Genomic DNA, 19,520 nt, shown 5'->3' on the forward strand with positions numbered 1-19,520 from the left:
TCAATTGTGGGGGGGGGGGGCTGCCATTACCAATAGGAAGCCTTTTCAAGATCGTTTTGTAAAGATCTTTGAAACAGTCCTGATTTCTTTAAATTTTCTAGTTAATTAGCCCAGGATAAGAGTGTTAATACAGGTCGAAAGTGGAAGGGCAATTCAGAACCTTAACAAGTAAATTGCCGGAGAATATTCAGGAGACTGTTCTTGAGAGCAGAATAATTTTGCATGCCTTAAAGTTGGGCTGTCTGTATGCTGCAGTTCTACAGGAGCAAGGAAAGTGTGCCGGTTGTGGAATGGAGCACAGAATTCAGTGTTCTGTCTTGTTTTTTAAAAACGAGTCCATTTCTGTATTAGCCGTTACAGGTCTGAAGATGTGGTTGAAAGTGCGTGGGCGTGATTACCTGTTGAAATCCCCAAAGCCAGAGGGGAGGAAGTGAGACAAAGTCTCTGGGGACTGGCAGTTGGGTTGCCTGCCCCCATGACTAGTAAAACTAAATAAATTATACAGAATGGTAAAACATAAGTTGAGAGCCTCTGAGGAATCGCAAGGGGGACAGAGGAGGGTAAATGCTTAGGGAAGTTGTCCCGCCTCCACAGTGTGACAGTGTTGAGCTCTGGGGTTCGATTAACAACTTCCTGCTCACCTAACCATGAAGTTCAGCAATCTAGCACTGCAGTCACTGGTACAGAATTTTGTGGCTAAGAAGAAACTGCTTGTGTGTTCCTGAGCCTTAGGGGTACAATGCAGGTGGGCAGGGGGTATTTTTAATCTCTCTGTGACAGGTAGGTTGGGGTTGGGAAATTGCATGTGTTCTCTGATACCATGAGCTGTTGAGGGAGGAAATGCAGGGGTGGGGCAATGGCAGAGCCTCTGCTTTGCATGCAGAAGGTCCCAGGTTCAACCCCCAGCATCTCCAGTTAAAATGATCAGGCAGGAGGGGATGTGAAAGAACTCTCCCTGAGACCCTGGAAGACCCACTGTTGGTCAGAGTAGACAGTACAGACCAGGGGTGGCCAAACTTGCTTAATGTAAGAGCCACACAGAATAAACGTCAGATGTTTGAGAGCCATGAGACATAAATATTACAGACGTTTTTACTGGGAAATATGCAAATTTGCTTTTTATTAACACTAAATGAGACTGCCAAAAATAAAACAAAAGGGGTAAAAACAGATATTGATAATATTTATTTGTCTAAGAGAGAGAGAAAGAGAGAGGTGGAAAGAAAGAATGAAAGAGGTAGAAAGAAAGAGGGAGAGACAAAGAAAGCAAATAGATGGGAGGGTGGGAGGGGGAAGGAAGGAAAGAAGAAAGAGAAAGGGAGGGAGGGAGAGGGAGAGAGACAAGAAAGGTGGAAAAAAAGCATGTAGATGGGGGGGAGGTAGAAAGCAAGCAACTTTAACTTTAAATGTGTCTTCTAACCCCTCACGCCTCCATGCTGGCTGGCCTAGTGAAGGGATTTAAAGAGACAAATGCCTTCTCCAAGCCAGGCGGGGGGGGGGGCCTTTGAGAACACATTTAAAGTTAAAGTTGCTTTCTTTCTCTGCTTCCCCACCACCACCTCAAGCCTACCCAGGGAGGGGGAACACTGGCTGGGGAAGGGAAGGCCGATCGGGGAGGCCTGCCTCCTCTTTGGTTCCCCAGCCGCCCTGCAAGGAGCCGCACAATAGGTGTGAAAGAGCCTGAGCCACATTTTGGCCACCCCTGGTACAGACCATTGCTTTAGTGTGAGGCTATCAGTTTGTTTTGCATGTAGGTCAGTAACAGTACACCTGCCTTGCACACAGAAAGTCCCCAGTTCAGTTCTTGGCATCTTGGTGTAGTGGTTACGTGCACGGACGCTAATCTGGGAGAGCTGGGTTTGATTCCCCCCTCCTCCACTTGCACCTGGCTGGATGATCTTGGGCAAGCCATAGTTCTGGCATAGCTGTTCTTGAAAAAAGAGCAGTTTCTGTCAGAGCTCTCTCAGCTCCTCACCTACCTCACAGGGTGTCTGCTGTGGGGAGGGGGAGGGAATGGAGTTTGTAAGCTGTTCTGAGACACCTTTGGGTAGTGAACGGCGGGGTATAAATCCAATCTCCTCCTCCTCCTCCTCTAGTGAATGAAGCTCAGGTGCCAGGTGGTGGGAAGGACCCTTCTCTACCTGAGGCATGCATGTCTCAAACCTGATTTTATCATCCAGGTTGTTGTAAATTTTTAACGGCTCAAGCAGGCCAATTTAAATTTAATTTTTTTAAGTGACGATTGCACAGAGCTCCGGCCTTGATAAAGCTATTCTGATAATATCTGGATGGCGTGTCCTTAATTTGGGGAGATCTTCTAAAACTCTTACGCCTGCTTATCTCTTTAAGATTACTTTAGGATGAGGCAGTATTGATTACATGAAACATTCGGTTGGGGGTGATTGTTAGAGAAACCAGATTATCACAGCAAGGAAACAAAGCTTAAAACGTATCTCTCCAAATTGTTCCCTGGGGGAAATCTGTTTAGCTGTGGCAGGTACAAAACCATCATGGAGTGGGAATCCCATCAGATTTCATAGGAAAAGTGGCTTCCGTTGTCAGACACAATGGGGAGGGCAAGCCTTCAAGGAGGCTGTTGCAAACGAGTAACAACGTTGTAGCTACTAACCAGCGAAGGTATTATGCTCAGCTTCCCTGCTGGCGGAATCTTTCTGACAGCATAACAAAGAATCTGTGTTCGACACAGCATCTCTGTGTTGCTACAGTTGTACTTCTCAATGACACGCAAGACTTAGAGCTACTAGGTAGTGGGTCTGCTAGCCTGATCTGTTGATGGCAAATGGATAAGATGGAACATTGGAAGAGGAGCTCATTGGAATATAGTTTTGTAATAGCAACAGCTGGCTGCTCCTTGTCGATCGGACAGAACCTATATTTGTACCATTCAAGTCTAAACGAACATACTGGGCAGGGTTCAAAGAGCTACTTCGAGCATGTCCAAGGTCTGGAACACTCCTTGTGGGATTTCTCCCTCTTTTGATCAGCCGATTTCCATGCCTTATGAAGACAGTTTTTGAACCTCCCCTCATTTTCAGGTTAAATGTGACATGACAGACCAAAGGCTGGACTCTGGATAAGAGAGCTTCATGTATTCAGCGTGTTTGTTTGTTTAGATTTGCTCTGTTTAAAATACCAGCCAATTTTGTGCAAGATAATTAGAGCTTTTACAGAGAAACCACCCCCCAAAAAAAGATTTTCAGAAAGTTAATGTGATTGCAAATGTGTTGTTTATACTTTGTGTTACTGTATACTCCCTCTGTAGCATCTTTTCTTGGCAGTTTTAAACTAGGCTAGATGGACTAGGCTAGAACCAGTTTGGTGAAGTGGTTAGGAGGACAGGGTTTCATTCCCCACTCCACATGATGCTGCTGGTGTAACCTTGGGTCAGTTACAAGTTCTCTCAGAGGTGTTCTCTCATGAGAAGTCCTTGAAAGAGCTCTCTCAGCCCCACATACCTCACAAGGGAGTCTGTTGTGGGGTGGGGAGGGGAAGGGAAAGGAGATTGTAAGCTGCTCTGAGACTCCAAGTGAAGGCCTGGGTATAAATCCAATCTCCTCCTCCTCTTCTTCTTCTGATATGTATCTTTTCTCAATAGAGAATCGTGAGTAGTTCTCAGATACGTTGCAAGCACCACATTCATTTGTTCAATTACTATCCTGTCTTCCTCCAATCCAAGCTGCATTATGTTCCTAATCGCAATTTTTTTTCTTAAATCTTTTTCTCCTTCAAACAGACATCTCAGCCAAGCCCTGGTGGTCAGTCTACATGCAGCAGCGAACAGTCCCCCATCAGCAACTATTCCAACCATGGGATCGAGCTTAATCTGACCAGTAGAGGTAGTGTAGGAGACCTCAGTGTCATAGATGAAACCCCTATCATGGACTCTACCATTTCCACAGCAACCACGGCACTTGGCTTACAAGCCAGGAGGAATATGACAGAGACCAAATGGATGGAGCAAGTCAAGCTGGAAAGGTTGAAACAAATCAATGGAGTGCTTCCAAGACTGAACCCCATGCCACCTTCCAAAGCCCCGACATTGCCACCTCTCATAGGAAACGGTGAGATCATGCTATGCTGACCATTTATATACATAATAGGGATGGAGGGGCCACTTACAGCTTGCGTATAATCTTTATGCAAATGGTTGGCACAAAAATATATAAACTGTGCTAGGGCATTAACAGTGCATGTGTAGACATCATGGTAGTGGGGGGGGATCTTGGGGCTGCACAAAAATATTTTAAGAATGAGGATCTGGTCGGAAGAAAGCAACACTGGCCAGATGGCCAACTGGGTGTATTGGGGAGGCACAGGGACAATTGGGCAGGTGGCCAGGAGAGGGGATATAGAGACAGGGGAAGAAGTGGGGACCGTTGCGGGCAGGAGAGGCTATTATTTCCCATCCCCTGTGAGTCCTTGTAGGTTCCCGTGTGATATTTCTGTGCTCAGCATTGGGGGCTTCTGATTTTTAAAATTTTAGAGAAGTTAATAGCTGAATTGGATTTCCCCAAAAGTCCTCCAGACTTGACACCAAATCATGGGGTATTATTAAGTTCTTCCCTGGCTACGAGGGTCAATTAGTGGTGACTCCGAGCTGAGTGACACAATCAGCAGAATCATGTGCCACGGCTCTGGCTGAACCCTCCCCCAAGTCACCTGTTCTTGGATCAGCAATTTCCAGTAATTCTCCCCTCGCAGTGCAGACTTCCACTTTCCCCATCATGCTATTCGTGAGGGTCTGTGGACCCCCCCCAGGAACAAAAAGTCAGGTGGCCTGCAGCAGGAGGAGGGGAGCAGGGTAGGCCCACTCAACAAAATCTGTAGATAGAGCGGGATAAGCACCAGCATGAAAAACATTTGTCTTAAAATTCACCTTCTAAAAATTTCCTGCATCCAGAAACAGCAGCATGCAAGGGGGAGAGCTAGGGTAGAGTTATATTGGTCATGAGAAGGCAGAGTAAATCTCTGGAGTTTGGTCCAAAATGTGCATAGATCAGGGCTATTTTTGGGCAGGAACGCACAGGAACGGAGTTCCGGCTGGCTCCCAAGTTGGCCACGCCCAGCAGGAACTCATTAGCATAACAGGCCACACCCAACAGCAGAAACTCATTCGGATTGGCTACATTAGGGTTGTGTGGCCTAACATGCAAAGACATTCCGGCTACAAAAAAAGCCCTGGGTTTTGACAACAAACAAGGTAAACAGAATAAGAAGCAAAAGGTGGGTGTGGCTGGATGACCACACTTCTGCGAACATGGGAGTGCGGCCTAGTATGCTAATGAGTTCCTGTTGTTGGGTGTGGCCTATTATGTTAATGAGTTCCTGCTGGGCTTTTTCTACAAAAAGAGCCCTGGATAGATAAAATCACCCTGAACACATTGAGCTCTGAATGTCTCAATACTATTTTTTAGCAGGAGGATTTTGATTTTGCCCAGTTTTTTTCTTGGCACCATTGCATAATATTCTATAAGCCACCCAGTTGCAGCCATCCACAAAAAATATTTGTGGTATTTCTTATATCTGGCATAAGCTCAGTCCAATAAAGGGAATTAAATGAAAGTATATATTTTTTTATTATTGTTTACTTTACAAGACAAAGCAATAGAACTGTTTCGAACAGCATGTTAAATATATTTAGGGTTTGTTTTTAGATTGCCATCTCCACGGGCTGCATATTTTGCACCTTTGGCATCCATTTCTCAAAACCTGGTTTGATTTAAATTGCCATTTATTAAAGCTGTGCTTAAAGACATACTGTATTCAGTCAGTGGAGTCCCCCACAGGGCAAGAGAGTTAGTCAGACACAGGCCTGCTTCTCACTGAGGTGCTGAACCAGCATCTGGACAGTATCCCTTCAGACTGCAGTCAGGACTGACGGGTTGGAAGGCTCCTCCATAGAACAGATCCCCTCCCACCACATCGGAAGCTAGAGATCAGTGAGAAGAATTCTCTTCTAGCGTGCTGCTCTGCTGTGGGGAAGGAAAAGAGTTGCATTCAGTCACGTGAATGTCCACCTGCAGTCTGAAGTAACAAAACCCAGGTACAAGTCAAACTGTTCGCTGCAAGGCTACATGTCACAAAGCTGGTGAACTGAGCTAGGCAAGTGGCAGGGCCCCTGCTCTTGTGCCCATATTCTGCCTCTCCATGCGTTGACACGTGGGGACTGCAAGTGCCGAGAGCTACAGTCAAGCATGCTTCGTTTTCTGATTACTCTGTAGCCAGTATCTGGCTCCTAGGCGATACTTTGGCATTCCCTTTACGATGTCATTCTTGAACTGACGGATGCCATTGTCCTGGACGAAAGGATGCTGCTGACCCTCCTACCCACTAAGCTGTAGAAAATCTGAGACATTTAAGGATGCTTCCTTAAAATGCTTTCGACACAGCCCCATCCCACCAGTCTTCTCCTGATTGCCTTTTAATATTTGTGTATTTACTTTTTAAAATGCTTCTTTCCAGGTACTCAGTCAAGCAGCAGCTGCAACATAGGAGGGAACGTGACTATTCTGCCCAACAAAAATGAACTCACAAATATGGACATCACTGTGCTAAACATGCTGAACAGAAGGGACAGCAATACCAGCACGATTAGTTCAGCCTACCTGAGCAGCCGCAGGTCCTCTGGGATTTCACCTTGTTTCTCCAGTCGGAGATCCAGTGATGCTTCACAGGGCGAGGGAAGGCCCCAGAATGTCAGTGTTGCCGACTCCTATGACCCGATTTCGACCGATGCTTCCAGGCGATCCAGCGAAGTCAGCCAGTGTGATGGTTTGCCAGGTCTTCTCAGCCTTACACCTGCCCAGCAATACAGGCTGAAAGCCAAATACGCAGCAGCTACTGGTGGACCCCCACCGACACCGTTGCCTAATATGGACAGGATGAGCTTGAAAACAAGAATGGCACTACTGGGTGACTGCAGGGAGTCTGGAGTGTCACCCCTGCCCCCTGTGAATTCGCCTCGAAGATGTAGTGATGGTGGGACAAATGGCTACAGCAGGAGACACTTGCTGCCTCACGACATGTTGGGCAACAACGGCACAAGGAGAGCAAGTGATCCCGTGAGACCAGTCTCTGATCACCTTTCTTTCCCCAGAGTCCAGCGGTTCAGCAGTCTCAACAGCTTTAATCCTCCTGCTTTGCCTCCATCCATGGAAAAGCGTAACTTTGTCCTTCAGAACTACACCCGCTCCGATGGGGGCTTTCCCCGCAACTTCTGTTCTCCTTGTCCTCCGAGTATCACTGAGAATGTGGCCATGGAGACGGCCGTCATGGAAGCAGACGGCAGTCTGAACGATGAGGACCTCCTACCAGATGACGTGGTCCAGTATTTGAACTCTCAGAATCAGGGTTTGTACAACCAACTGCCGAACGGTGGGATGGACAACAGCAAAGGGCAGCATGGTTCGGCGATGACTAACGGCAACAGCTTTGACCAGTCCCCTCAAGCGAACAACTCTGAGACCCGTAAAAGTGATCTGCCGATTCAGTGGAACGAAGTAAGCTCAGGAAGTTCTGACTTATCTCCATCAAAATTAAAATGTGGGCAGCGTTCCATGCTCCAGCAAAATCAAAACTTGGGCCTGTATAACAACATGGTAGTCCAACAGCAGCACTGTGGGCTGGAGAGAAACGGTATGTTCCAGCAGAATGGCTACCAGCATCTTCTAGACAACGGCGGCTCTTGCAGTCTACAGCAGAACATGACTGTGAACAGCGACACCAGCCATTCTTACCACATGCAGTCAACCAAGGCACAGCTATATGGTGAAAGTGTTGGTCGGCAACCAGTGGAAAACACGTGTGACATGATGATTCAAGGGCAAAAGCTGAGAAACAACTACATGCCAGCAAACGGGAGCCAGCAAAATTTTGGCTACCCAGTGGTATCAGATGAGCAATCAGCCAATGTAATTAACAGGATGCAGAGTAGAAACATGGCTGTCCAGGAGTACCTTCATAATCCACCAGCAGACGACGTCAGTCACTACCAAGAAGTAAACCATTCCAATAAAACAATGCTTGAGCCAGGGGCAGCCCCTTCGCAAGCCAGCCTTTACCCAGGCCCGCAGAGCTGTATGCCACTCTCTCACAACATTGGAGTCCAGTCAGCTGGTCTGGGGACCACCAAAGGATACCAGCCCTGTGCAAGCTACTGTGGTGGCAGACGGCAAAACGCGTTAAGGAACAACTTGGTGCGGCAACAAGGACACGTTAAGGATGCCAGTCAGCCACACAGGGTCGGTGGCATCAAGGTGGAGCCCCAAGGCCAGCCACAACAGTTCTGCTCTAACATGCAGAATTACTCTGGTCAGTTGTATGACCAAACCACAGGGTTTAGCCAGCAAGCTTTGAAAACAGGTGCTTTCCCCCTTTCAGAAGCCAACTGCATGCTGCAGGAGACTGGCAATGCAAATTCCTCAGAGCTGCTTTCCCCAGGGGCCAACCAGGTGACCAGCACTGTTGACAGCATTGATGCCAGCAGCCTCGAAGGTGTGCAGATTGATTTCGACGCTATCATCGATGACGGTGACCACGCCAGCTTAATTTCAGAAGCCCTCAGTCCCAGCATCATTCAGAATCTCTCCCGCAACTCCTCTCGCCTCACCACTCCCCGAGTGTCTCTTACATTCCCAGCAATGCCCATCAGCACGACCAACATGGCTATTGGGGACATGAATTCTTTGTTGACCTCACTTGCAGAAGAAAGCAAGTTTCTTGCTGTTATGCAATAGACATAAACAAATTAGGAAATGAAAGGTTTTTAAAAGGAACACTTTTTTTTTTTGTAGTTGTTTTAAGTACTTTAGCAGTCTCATCTCACCTAAATGGGATGTGTTTCAAGTATATTCCTTTTATGGAATACGGACTCTAAAAACCCTAAAGTGTTCTAGGGAGAAACTGTCTTCCGTTTCAGTTTTAAATCAGTATTGTTGCACCCACACTTCCTTTTTTTAATTTGTGATGTTTGTATGGCTCTCTTTATTTTATTTTTGTTGTTTTTGTCATTGTAAACCAATGTAAATGTGTGATGTGCATGTCAGTTTATTTTTAAAGAAAGATCTGATGAAATGATGTTACAACTTCCTGCATAGTCAAAAGGAAACAGTCTTGCCAGCATTCTTACACATTTGTGTTCTGAAGTGTAGGCAGAAAATGACCCAAGGAAATGCATAAAGCAAATACATTGAGTTAAACTTTTGGAGTTCCACGAGCTCTGCTCCCGTGCAAGCCTTGCTTGAAAGGGATGGGTGCTTGAAAGGGATCTTGGTATCTCAAAGAATGTGTAATGCCTTGCAGTCTCATTTCTGTTGCTCTAGACCAGTGGCTTCCAAACCTTCAAGGAACCCATTCTGCATCACCTTGTCTACTGCCGAATCTCTGCAGCTCCCGTGTGTTGTCGAAGAGTTTTTGGCATACTTTAGGCTGCGCAATCAGGACATGCAGAGTGCTGGCTCGGCCCGTTAGGTCTCACTGTTGTTATAGGTGATCTGAGGGTACATCCTGTAGTGCTACTGGCTGCAAATTGCAGGAGAATATCAGTTGGCAGTGGCCAAGCTGCCGTTCATGGAAGCTGGTCCACCATTACAGTTGCTTTCATTGAAGAATCCCTGATAAGTTTCCAAGGATCTTTGTAGAGGGGTTATGGCTCAGTGGTAGAGCATCTGCTATATGTGCGGAAAGTCGAACGTTCAATCCTGGCACCTCCAGTTTCAAAGAGATCAGGTAGTAGTTGATGTGAAAGATCCTCAAGAGCTGCTGCTAGTCAGATTAGACAGTACTGACCTTGAGTGACCAATGGTCTGACTCAGTGGAAAGCTGCTTCATGCATTCCCCAGAGCATAATTTGGAAACCACTGCTTGGAGACTGGGAAAAGAAAATATATTTTATAAATAGAAAAAAATGATTCATATTCCAGGAAAAAGAGAGTGTCTTCGAAAGTAACTGCAAAACAGCTGGCTGCCTATTATTTCCAAAACACCAGAGCATAATAAGCCTCACTCTTTTCATTTGCCACGAAATGCCAGTCTTAAATAATTCTATTGTAAGCCTTATCTGACATTTAAATTCAAACACAAATCGCACTTTTAAGCCAGGTGAAGTTCCGATTCTTGGTATTGTCGTCGGCACAATATGCAATAATCAAAGAGGCTTAGAGCTTTTCTGCATTTTCACTTTCCTCACTTGTAAGCTTCTGTTCCTTTGAGGGGTTTTCCCCTGTTCTGCATACTTTTTGCTCCCTCTGGTGGTCAATTCGATATTTCATCAATTCATGTCCGGCATAAAAACCTGCATTTTAATTCTGCAGGAAGATATGCTTGGCATAAACTGATGTAATATTGAATTGAACACTAGAGGGCTCAAAATGTATGCAGAACAGGAAAAAACAGCCTGAAGAAAGAGGGACAAGTGAGGAAAATGAGAATGCGGAAAAGCCCTTACAAGCTCATTATATCAGTGAGATGTCCACCTGATTATAAGCAAACAAACTAATTGGAGCCCCCTTGGTGGTGATTGTTGGGTTTTTTGGCCATCAAGTTGAAATATAGCGACACCGTGAGGGTTTGAAGGCAAGACACTTCAGAGGTGGTTTGCCATTGCCTGCCTCTGCGTCATGACCTGGACTTCTCTGGTGGTCTCCCATTCAAATACTAACCCTGCTTAGCTTCCAAGATCTGGCTGGCCTGGTATGTCCAGGTCAGGGCCTCTATAGGATTTGCTACATATTAAACTTGTGCTCTGGAGCTTTGGACTCATGACAATCTTGTTGGGGTGGCATCATAAATACTGATAGTCAGAAGATCCTGTTAGAGGAAGGAACAATTAAATCACCAATCCCACCTCATAGCCACAAAACAAGATCCTCCATCCCATCAGTCCACTTCCCATAGAGGGCTGGAACAAACAATACATAGGCATTTTGAAAGCAGACTGGAGCATAAATAATAATAAATAATAAATAAATAAATATTAGGCACATAACATGGAAGCCAAGGGCTAAACATACCAAGAGGTCCAGCCTTGGATAAGCCAGGCCAATTGTAACCTAAACATACAGAATATCATATTAGAATACTGTCTGGTTTTATTACAAGTTATGTTTCCTTTGGTTCATCAGTATACTAACACTTCACCCCTATCAATTACATCGTGTTCCTACTGACCTTCATTAGTAGGGGGGTTTACTCCTCAATAAAGAAACTGCTCTTATCTCTAGGAGGGTTTGGATAGGATTTATAATGGCATTACGTCACCTGTGTCCTATTTTGAATGCTTGGTGCGGAGATCTAATAGCTTCTGGAGTCTAACTTCTCCCCACAGCCTCATTTTTCACGGCCATCCTACTTGCTTGTTTTGCGCTATGACACAACCCAATGTAAAAATTATACACAGTTAAGCCCATTGATTGCAATCAGCTACATCATTTTTAACTAACTGATTTTGGGCTCTAATGTCATATTCTTCATTTCCGTCAACTACCTACCCCTATGGTGCAAAGAACAATCAGTGGAGATTCTCTGTTAATGAGGTGGGTAACTAAAGATTCAATTCCATCCCACATAATTAAAAAAAAAATCAGGATTTTATTTTTCTTGCTGCCATGAAAACGCCAGTCTCAAACAATGTTCCCTCTAAGCTGTGGAGTCTTGTGAGCAAAAATTCTGCTTTGTGAGCTACCAGCATTACAGTTGTGAGCGAGCGATTTGGCTGCTGCATAAATCAGTTTGCTTTGGAACCATCCTTCCTGAGCTAAGACCAAAATCTGTGCGCCGGAGGCTAAAAAAATGTGAGCTAGCTCACACTAACTCAGCTTAGAGGGAACATTGGTCTCAAACTAGTCTTGGAAAGCAAAGCTCCCCCCCCCCCCGAGTTAAACAGTCACACTGCTCTGTGACCCTCACGCATATATAAATGATGTCATCATTTGTGCACTTACATTTAAGACTTGAGAGGTGTTACAGTATTTCAACCCACTTGATTGCACTTATTAATAATTGTATTAGATGAAATGACTGGATTGCCAATTTCACATGGCCATAGGAAATTAATCCAGTTGCCTCATGTTCCACCTGCCTTATCTGTGAAGACCATCATAAACACTTCTGTGTGGTGGCACTCCGCACACAGGCCATACCATTTCAAAACAACTCATTACACTGATATCTCTAATTATGTAGCAAATGTATGAAGTGGCATACATTCCTGGTGGCAGCTGAGGTGGAAACTTCTTGCTGTCCATCGTTCTGTGTATGATTAATTATAGTTACCATCATTTTGATACCTTTCTGAGGTCAAAGCAGCAAAAGATACGAATGTTAGATAAAAACTAACAGTAAGAAAGCCAAAGTATCGAACCATTGCAACCCCCATGGTGGTGTAACATTTGTGTCTAGAAGGTACTCTTAAGTTACATATAAAATTAATTTAATAGTTGTTGATCATTGTTGAATTTTATACTCTTCCAATGTTACCTGTGGCTCAAGGAAGCATCTGAGTGTGCACCCTTTGAACCACTCCCATAACGTCCAGGCTACATGGAATGCAGCTCCTTCAGCACAACTCCTTCCATTATCATTCTAATGTCCTGGCCCCACTGGTGGACCTTCTGATGGCACCTGGTATTTCTGGCCACTGTGTGACACAGAGTGTTGGACTGGATGGGCCTTTGGCCTGATCCAACATTGGCGTCTCTTATGTTCTTATGTTCTAAATGGCAACTTGACACAAAGGCTTAGGTCTTCCAACATCACTGAAGCGAGAGGACATTCTGTGGAAGTTCCTCACACTGTGAAAATAATGTCAAATAGGGAACTTAGCTGGAGCTTGGACTTCCCAATACTATGTCTATACTCTTTACGGGTGCAGTCCTACCATAAGTTAGGAAGTCAGTTAAGAAGTGAGAAAATAGGTACACGGCCATGACCGAACAGTTTAGCTCACGGTTTATTTTCCCTCTCACTTTAGTTGTTCCACTAAATTTATGTCCACACTATCAGCAGATCTTCGAAAAGGCAAGTCATATTATTTATTAGTCTCACCCTCTTCAGGACAGTTGAAAATTGCTCGTTATGGTACTATGAAGAAGTGAAAGTGGAGGGCTGAATTTTAGAGGCATTCTCCATCTACCCATACAGTCTTCATGTGAAACACACTGCCAAGTCACATTCTCCCTGCGCATTGGGACAAGAATTTTTGTGAGATTCAGTATGCACACTGGGCTCCTTGCTGGCCTAGTTTTGTGTTTTATTTGTATCCTGCAGTGCCTCACACTGTGTCAGAAACTTTCTGAACAACCCCCCCCCCACCACCACCACCAATTTTTGGCTAGGGCAGTATTAGGACCTGTGGATGGAAGGGGAAACTTGGAGCCTCCTGCCATACACACCCTCTGGATCCAACCAGCATGAGGACAGCTAAGTCATAGCCAATGTTCCCTCTAAGCTGAGTTAGTGTGAGCTAGCTAACGGTCTTTTAGCCTCCGGCTCACACATTTTTGTCTTAGCTTAGGAATGATAGCTCCAGAGCAAACTAATTTATGCAGTAGACAAATCGCTCGCTTACAAATTTAATGGTAAGTAGCTCACAAAGTAGAATTTTTGCTCACAAGACTCCACAGCTTAGAGGGAGCATTGGTCATAGCTGTCAATCTCAGAGTTCTGGGAGCGTTCTCCTCGCTAACAGCTGAGCCTGTTTTTAAGAAGTGTTGTAACAGACCACCTCTGCTGACTGACAAGGACTAGATGTAGTCATGTTAATTTTCTATTTTCCCTGTCCCATACCATCACAGTATGTAAGGAAGAAAACACATCTGAGGACTAGATGGGTTCATGGAGATAAGATGTATCAATGGCTATGAGCTATAGTGACAAAGGGGATCCTCCATATACTGTTAAACCACTGAATACTAGTGGCAGGAGGCAACCTCGGGAAGGGAGAGCCCTTGGCCTCTGTCCTCTGTTGGCCTTCCAGGGCAACTAGTTGGCCACAGTGTGAAACAGTATGTTGGACTACATGGACCATTGGTCTGATTCACTGCAGGGCTCTTCTTATGTTCGGTCCTATCGCTTGTTTACTCAAGGTACAGTTGGGATATACAAAACAAATATCAGGCTATACCTAAATCTCCAGTCCCAGGGCAACCAGTCCCCCTTATGTGTAAATATGGCTACGATCGGGCAGTTAAGAAGCACACCAGCATATCTGATGCCCAACACAATGGAGCTCTACACTGAAGCGGCAGTTTTGGCTTCCCGTGCCTGCTGAGTGGAAGTCTTAATACGGTACTATGTATTCAGTGTAGGCTTCTGATCTTCAGTTGTTTCTATTTCAAATCTGTTTCCCTTTTTCAATCATGCCACAAAGCTGTTGGCTAAATAAATCATGCAGGCGTGTCCTTCCACCAGATATATGTTTTAACCATTCAACAGTATTTCTGTTCTTGTAATGGATGTGCCTTATTTGAGTTGATCTGATAAAATGGAGGAGAAAGGGGGGGGGTTGTGACCAAAAATAGTGCCAAATTTTAGTTCTAAGGCTATGTGTACAATTCAGCCACTGTTTATAAGACTGTCCAAAATACTGTCTTGTGAATCTTGGACATTCACATATTATTGTCCATGTAGGAATTGAATATTCTCTTTGGGAAAGTTAACTGTTGTCAGTCTGCAGGTCTGTAAATAAAAAAAACACATGTTCATTTTTTTTCTCACCTCAGCTTTTTGTTTTTTTACTTTTATAAAAAGCGTAATCTCTTTTTTTTAAAAAAAATGTGTAAATACATTTACATACAGTAGGAATAGTGTTCAGGAGTAAGAGACCTTAGTGGTCTTCGTTTGATAAACCTGCATTTATGATCTGATGCTCTCTGAGCCTTGGATCGGTCAGAAGGGTCTGTAGCACTGTGTACATATCAACTGTACTTGGGCTTTCAGAACCACTTAGCCCTTTTGTAACAAGGAATAAAATGTTTCTTACAATGTCAATAAAAACATCATTTGTACTTAAGTTCTCTGCTTTTATCTTCATCTTTAAAAGTAACTTGGGGATGGAAAGAGTTACATATCATGAATGGTTGTTGGGTTGCTAGTCCCCATGATTGTGAAGATGGACGTGGAAGGAAGTAGCAGTTTGCCCTCCATTCAAGGTCCATGTGAGTTCCGATCTACACATAGTACACCTACCTGTGCAGGCAGGTCCATGCAGAAGTTCCCTATGCAATGCGATATGAGTGTGCAGAGATGCCCCTTAAAAATTATAGAGAATAAATGGGTCAGGCCTTTATGAATATGAGACTTCCATTCGTGCACCAGGACTTATGCGCATACGACACATTACTGGACTGACGGAAGCCTCTGGAAAAGTCCAGTACTTGGGGACAGAGCTGTGTGTCATGCACTGCTGTCTGCATCTGGGGTATTCTTTAAAAGGGCTCCTAGAATCAATCTCAAGTAATTTGGTTTATTTATTTGGGCTTCTTTTTTTACCCTGCTTTTCTCCCCCCAGGAGACCCAAATCGGCTAAAGAAATAACAGTAAAAATTTAGTAAACAGTTTAAATATTAGTTAAAGAAACAAAGAATACACTAAAGCACGTCCTGGATTGGGCTGGCTCTTATGAGGCAACACGCTGTGAGCCAAGAATCCTTTGGCTCTGAGCCATCTTTCGCCACACCCAGGGCTTAACTACCTGCAACAGCAGAAACAAAAGATCTGACCAGGTTTTAAGCAGCTAATAGATACTCCCCCCCCCAAGTCTCCCTGTTTAGTTCAGGTGCACCAGTGTTTAGAGCCTGTATCCATATAGTGAGTTTTACTTTACCCAGGCACAGTTACACACTTCTAAGCCCACTGGCTTCAATGGACTTACTTTTCTTAGGATTGCACCATTAGTGAGCAGCACAGCAGTCAGATATGGTTTGATGCTGTCCCAGTGTGGTGGACCAGAAGTATTGGTCTTCCAACTGCACTGGCCTTGCAGGAATATTCTCCAGTACTGTTTAGAACAGGGGAAAAGTAATCCAAATTACTTGAGAGAGCCTTAGGAGCACCAACCTTGCTGAACCTGTGGGCACGCTTGAAACTCCGAGAGCAGGTAAGTGGGCACTGTAACAAAATGGCTGCCATGGGATGGGTGGGACCAAACAAAATGGCTGCCATGGGGGCTGTGCCCAATCTCAAACATGGGGAGGTCCCACAAAATGTTAGGAGGTTCCAACCCAAGCATCTTCCTATAACGGAGGCCGCTGTTTCTGATTGGGTGCTCCCTGCCCATACAAAGGTGAACACTCCCAGTTCCTTCCAAAGCATTTCCTGCTGCAGTGAGGTGAAGGAAAGACGGGCTTTTTGCTTTGGTGAGATGTTCTGGGGGGGGAGGAAGTGAGCACCATGAATATTGGCAGGTGGCATGGCATCCACAGGTGCCACACTGTGGGTCACTGGTTTAAAACTCTTTGAGCCTACCATCAAATGTATTAACCACCCAGCCAAAGGACCCTGCTGGTAAAACCCCAGTCGATGCAAATGTGGAGGATTCTGCTCGGGGAAACGTCAATAGAAGTTTAAAGGGAAGTTAATTCAACCAGATTATCAGTATTTCTGAGGGGTAGAGGTAGGTCTCACATCTTGAAAGTGAATTTAGACATGAAGTATTTAGGCATTTTGAAGGAAGTTAAAGGAATTTCTGTAACACTCCCATTTCTCAGGAGAGTGGTTTGCATTTCTCCTGGCAGAGTGTTGTGAGGATGAATGAGAGAATCCCTGAAAACGTTATACAAACTACAAAGCAGTATTAACAAAGGGGGGCCAAAATGGAGATTCGGGCCATGCTTTACCATGTTGCAGATTCGCCTTTGGGTATTATACCTGAATTGGACAATTTGCCATAATAAAGACATGCACAAATTTTACTTGCAAATTTGAAACAGAGGGTTCCCCTACCACCACTGAAGGCTGTTGGGACTCAAATCTGCAGCAAGCCCTGACCACAGAGGTATCAGGTAAGGAAGCTGCTGATGTGCTCAACTCTGGCTAGGATCAAGCTTACAAAGCAACAAGGAAGTCTTTCAACAATAGACTCCAAGTGGTTCCAAAGTTTCGGACTGAGGCTGACTACTAGCTGCGCAATGGGGGCCCATGCTAGATTGCCTTTGCCTCCCCGCACATCTGCCCAGCCCGCTGGCAGAAGCTGAAGCTGCTACGTTTTCGTTTTTAGCAAACCCAGCTTATGGGCTCCTTCCCACATTATAATTACTTTTGTTCACAGATACGTAACCCATGGACCTGTAACGTGGGAAGGGTTTCTATAAAAGTAAACTGCAGCATAATTTTTCAGTGTTCCAATGCCCATTTGAAGGAGGGGGTCCTTTGCAGGTTGTGAATAGGATTAACTGAACTGCCAGTTAGCAGGATGGGGAGGGGGGCTAATACTAACTGGCACATACCAGTGGTATCTTTTGCAGTAATGCTCAAAGCATCTACAGGCAAGCAAATCCATCTACCTGGTCCTGAAATGCTTTGTTGGCACAAGACGGGAGGGAGGCTGTTGCAAAAACTGTAGGGGCTGTCTTTCACCTTGTAGAGATCCCCCAGAAAATGCCACATGGGACCAATATAAGGCCAGTACCCTGTGTGCCCTCATTAGGAAAGGCACCAATCCTACCCCTCTCATCTTAGCTGTTCTCATCATTCCTGCCACACAGCAGGGCTGCTTCACTTTTGAAGGGTGATCAGCATTCCAGTGCTGCTGGTCAAAATGCCTCCTGTATAATAGGTTGCTGTGCTCAAAAGGACAGGGTCCGAGGGGGTGTTCTGTGAACTGCTGTGTCATGGCAACAAACCCTGATCAAGAGAGCTGCTGGAACTTCCCAAGTAGCACTTTGGTCACCTGCTCTTAAATATTTTGAACAGCACAAGATGGATCAAGGAGAACAAGCAAAGAAAATCAGTGGCAAACCATCCGCTTGGCATGCAGAAGGTCCCAGGTTCAATCCCCAGCTTCTCCAGTTAAAAGAATCAAGTAGTTAGTGATGTGAAAGGCCTCTACCTGAGACCCTGGAGAGTTGCTGCCAGAGTAGACAATACTGACCTTAATGGACCAGTGGTCTAATTCAGTGTAAGGCAACTTCCTGGTTTTCAAAACATGCTTAGAGGTGCAGTGGCTACAGAACAATTGCCATGTGTACCAGATCAGGGGGATTTTATTGCTTATCGTTTCAGATAATGACCCCATTCACCACTTCCAAATTTCTTCATTTATTTCTTTGGTACATTCTTTAGAACTTCAAAACTTGTGGAGCTCTTGTCCTGAAATTGGCCCCATATCACACCCTGCCCCCTTTTACGCATTTCAGGAACCCACTCTGTTTAGTTTGCTGATTACAGTGTGTATGTGTTTGTGAAGTGCCATAAAGTTATGTCCAACTCATAGTGACTATGAATTAATGTCCTCTAAAACGTGCCCGCAGGGCTCTTTTTGTAGCAGGAACTCCTTTGCATATTAGGCGACACACCCCTAATGTAGCCAATCCTCCAAGAGTTTACAGAGCTCTTCTTACAGGAGCTACTGCAAGCTCTTGTGAGGATTGGCTACATTAGGGGTGTGTCGCCTCATATGCAAAGGAGTTCCTGCTACAAAAAGAGCCCTGGCTCACCTTGCTAAAGTCTTGCAATCTGAGGGGACCATGGCTTCTGTTACTGGGTCAGTCCATTAGCTCCTATAAATCAGAAGTGGGCAGAAGGTCACTCAGGGGTGATCAGTCAAGCTCCAAGTAAGTAAAAGTAGCATCCTGCGCCTTCTCTAGCATTGCTTTAATTACTTTTTATCCTTCCTTTAAAGCTACCAAAGCAGCTTCTCTCGCTTCCTGGTTGTGCAAAGATATGGATGCCAGCTCCAGGTTGGGAAATACCTGGATATTTTTGGGGGGGCTGCCTGAGGAGGGTGGGGTCTCCGGAGGGGAGGAACTTCAATGGGGTACAGTGCCATAGAGTCCGGCTTCCAAAGCGGCCATTTTCTCCAGGGGAACTGATCTCTCTCGCCTGGAGATCAGTTGTGATAGCGGCAGATCTCCAGCCACCCCCTGGAGGTTGGCAAGCCTGGCAAAGGAGAATGAGGGACACACACAGGCAGCGCAAGGACCCTTTCCCACCTGTCTCTCCTCTCCTCCCACCTTTGCTCATGGACCCCTTGCTCTGTGACTCTTTCCCTACGATTATACATGGGTGACAAAAGCTTGGCAATACCTCGGAATCCAAATTCCACTGAATCTGAAAGATCTCTTCGAAGTTAATTTTTTACCTATAACAAAACTTTTTACCGATTTGCGATCTTGCAAAGCCACAGACCTCTCACCATGGATTGAAAGAGTTCAAATTTTTAAAACTTTTGTTCTACCTAAGTTTTTATATCTCTTCAGAACTAGACCCATTGAGATCCCTAGAAACTCATTTAGACTTTGGAAAACCCTGACCACCAAACACATTTGGAATTCAGCACTACACAG

The 19,520-nt window shown here is 45.1% G+C and overlaps 1 protein-coding gene across 2 annotated transcripts in view; it reads left to right on the plus strand.

Moving 5' to 3' along the window:
- The window catches only part of GLI3 (GLI family zinc finger 3), a 287,197-nt gene extending 278,441 nt beyond the window's left edge, over positions 1–8,756 (plus strand). For both annotated transcript variants that reach the window (XM_015427324.1, XM_015427325.1), the window contains exons 13-14: positions 3,755–4,082; positions 6,484–8,756. In XM_015427324.1, the coding sequence (XP_015282810.1) occupies positions 3,755–4,082; positions 6,484–8,756 (2,601 nt within the window). The remainder of the gene's footprint in view (positions 1–3,754; positions 4,083–6,483) is intronic.
- Positions 8,757–19,520: the final 10,764 nt, after the last annotated feature.

This window comes from Gekko japonicus, unplaced genomic scaffold (assembly GCF_001447785.1).
Source record: "Gekko japonicus isolate JY-2015 unplaced genomic scaffold, Gekko_japonicus_V1.1 scaffold1708, whole genome shotgun sequence".
Lineage (NCBI taxonomy): Eukaryota > Metazoa > Chordata > Lepidosauria > Squamata > Gekkonidae > Gekko > Gekko japonicus.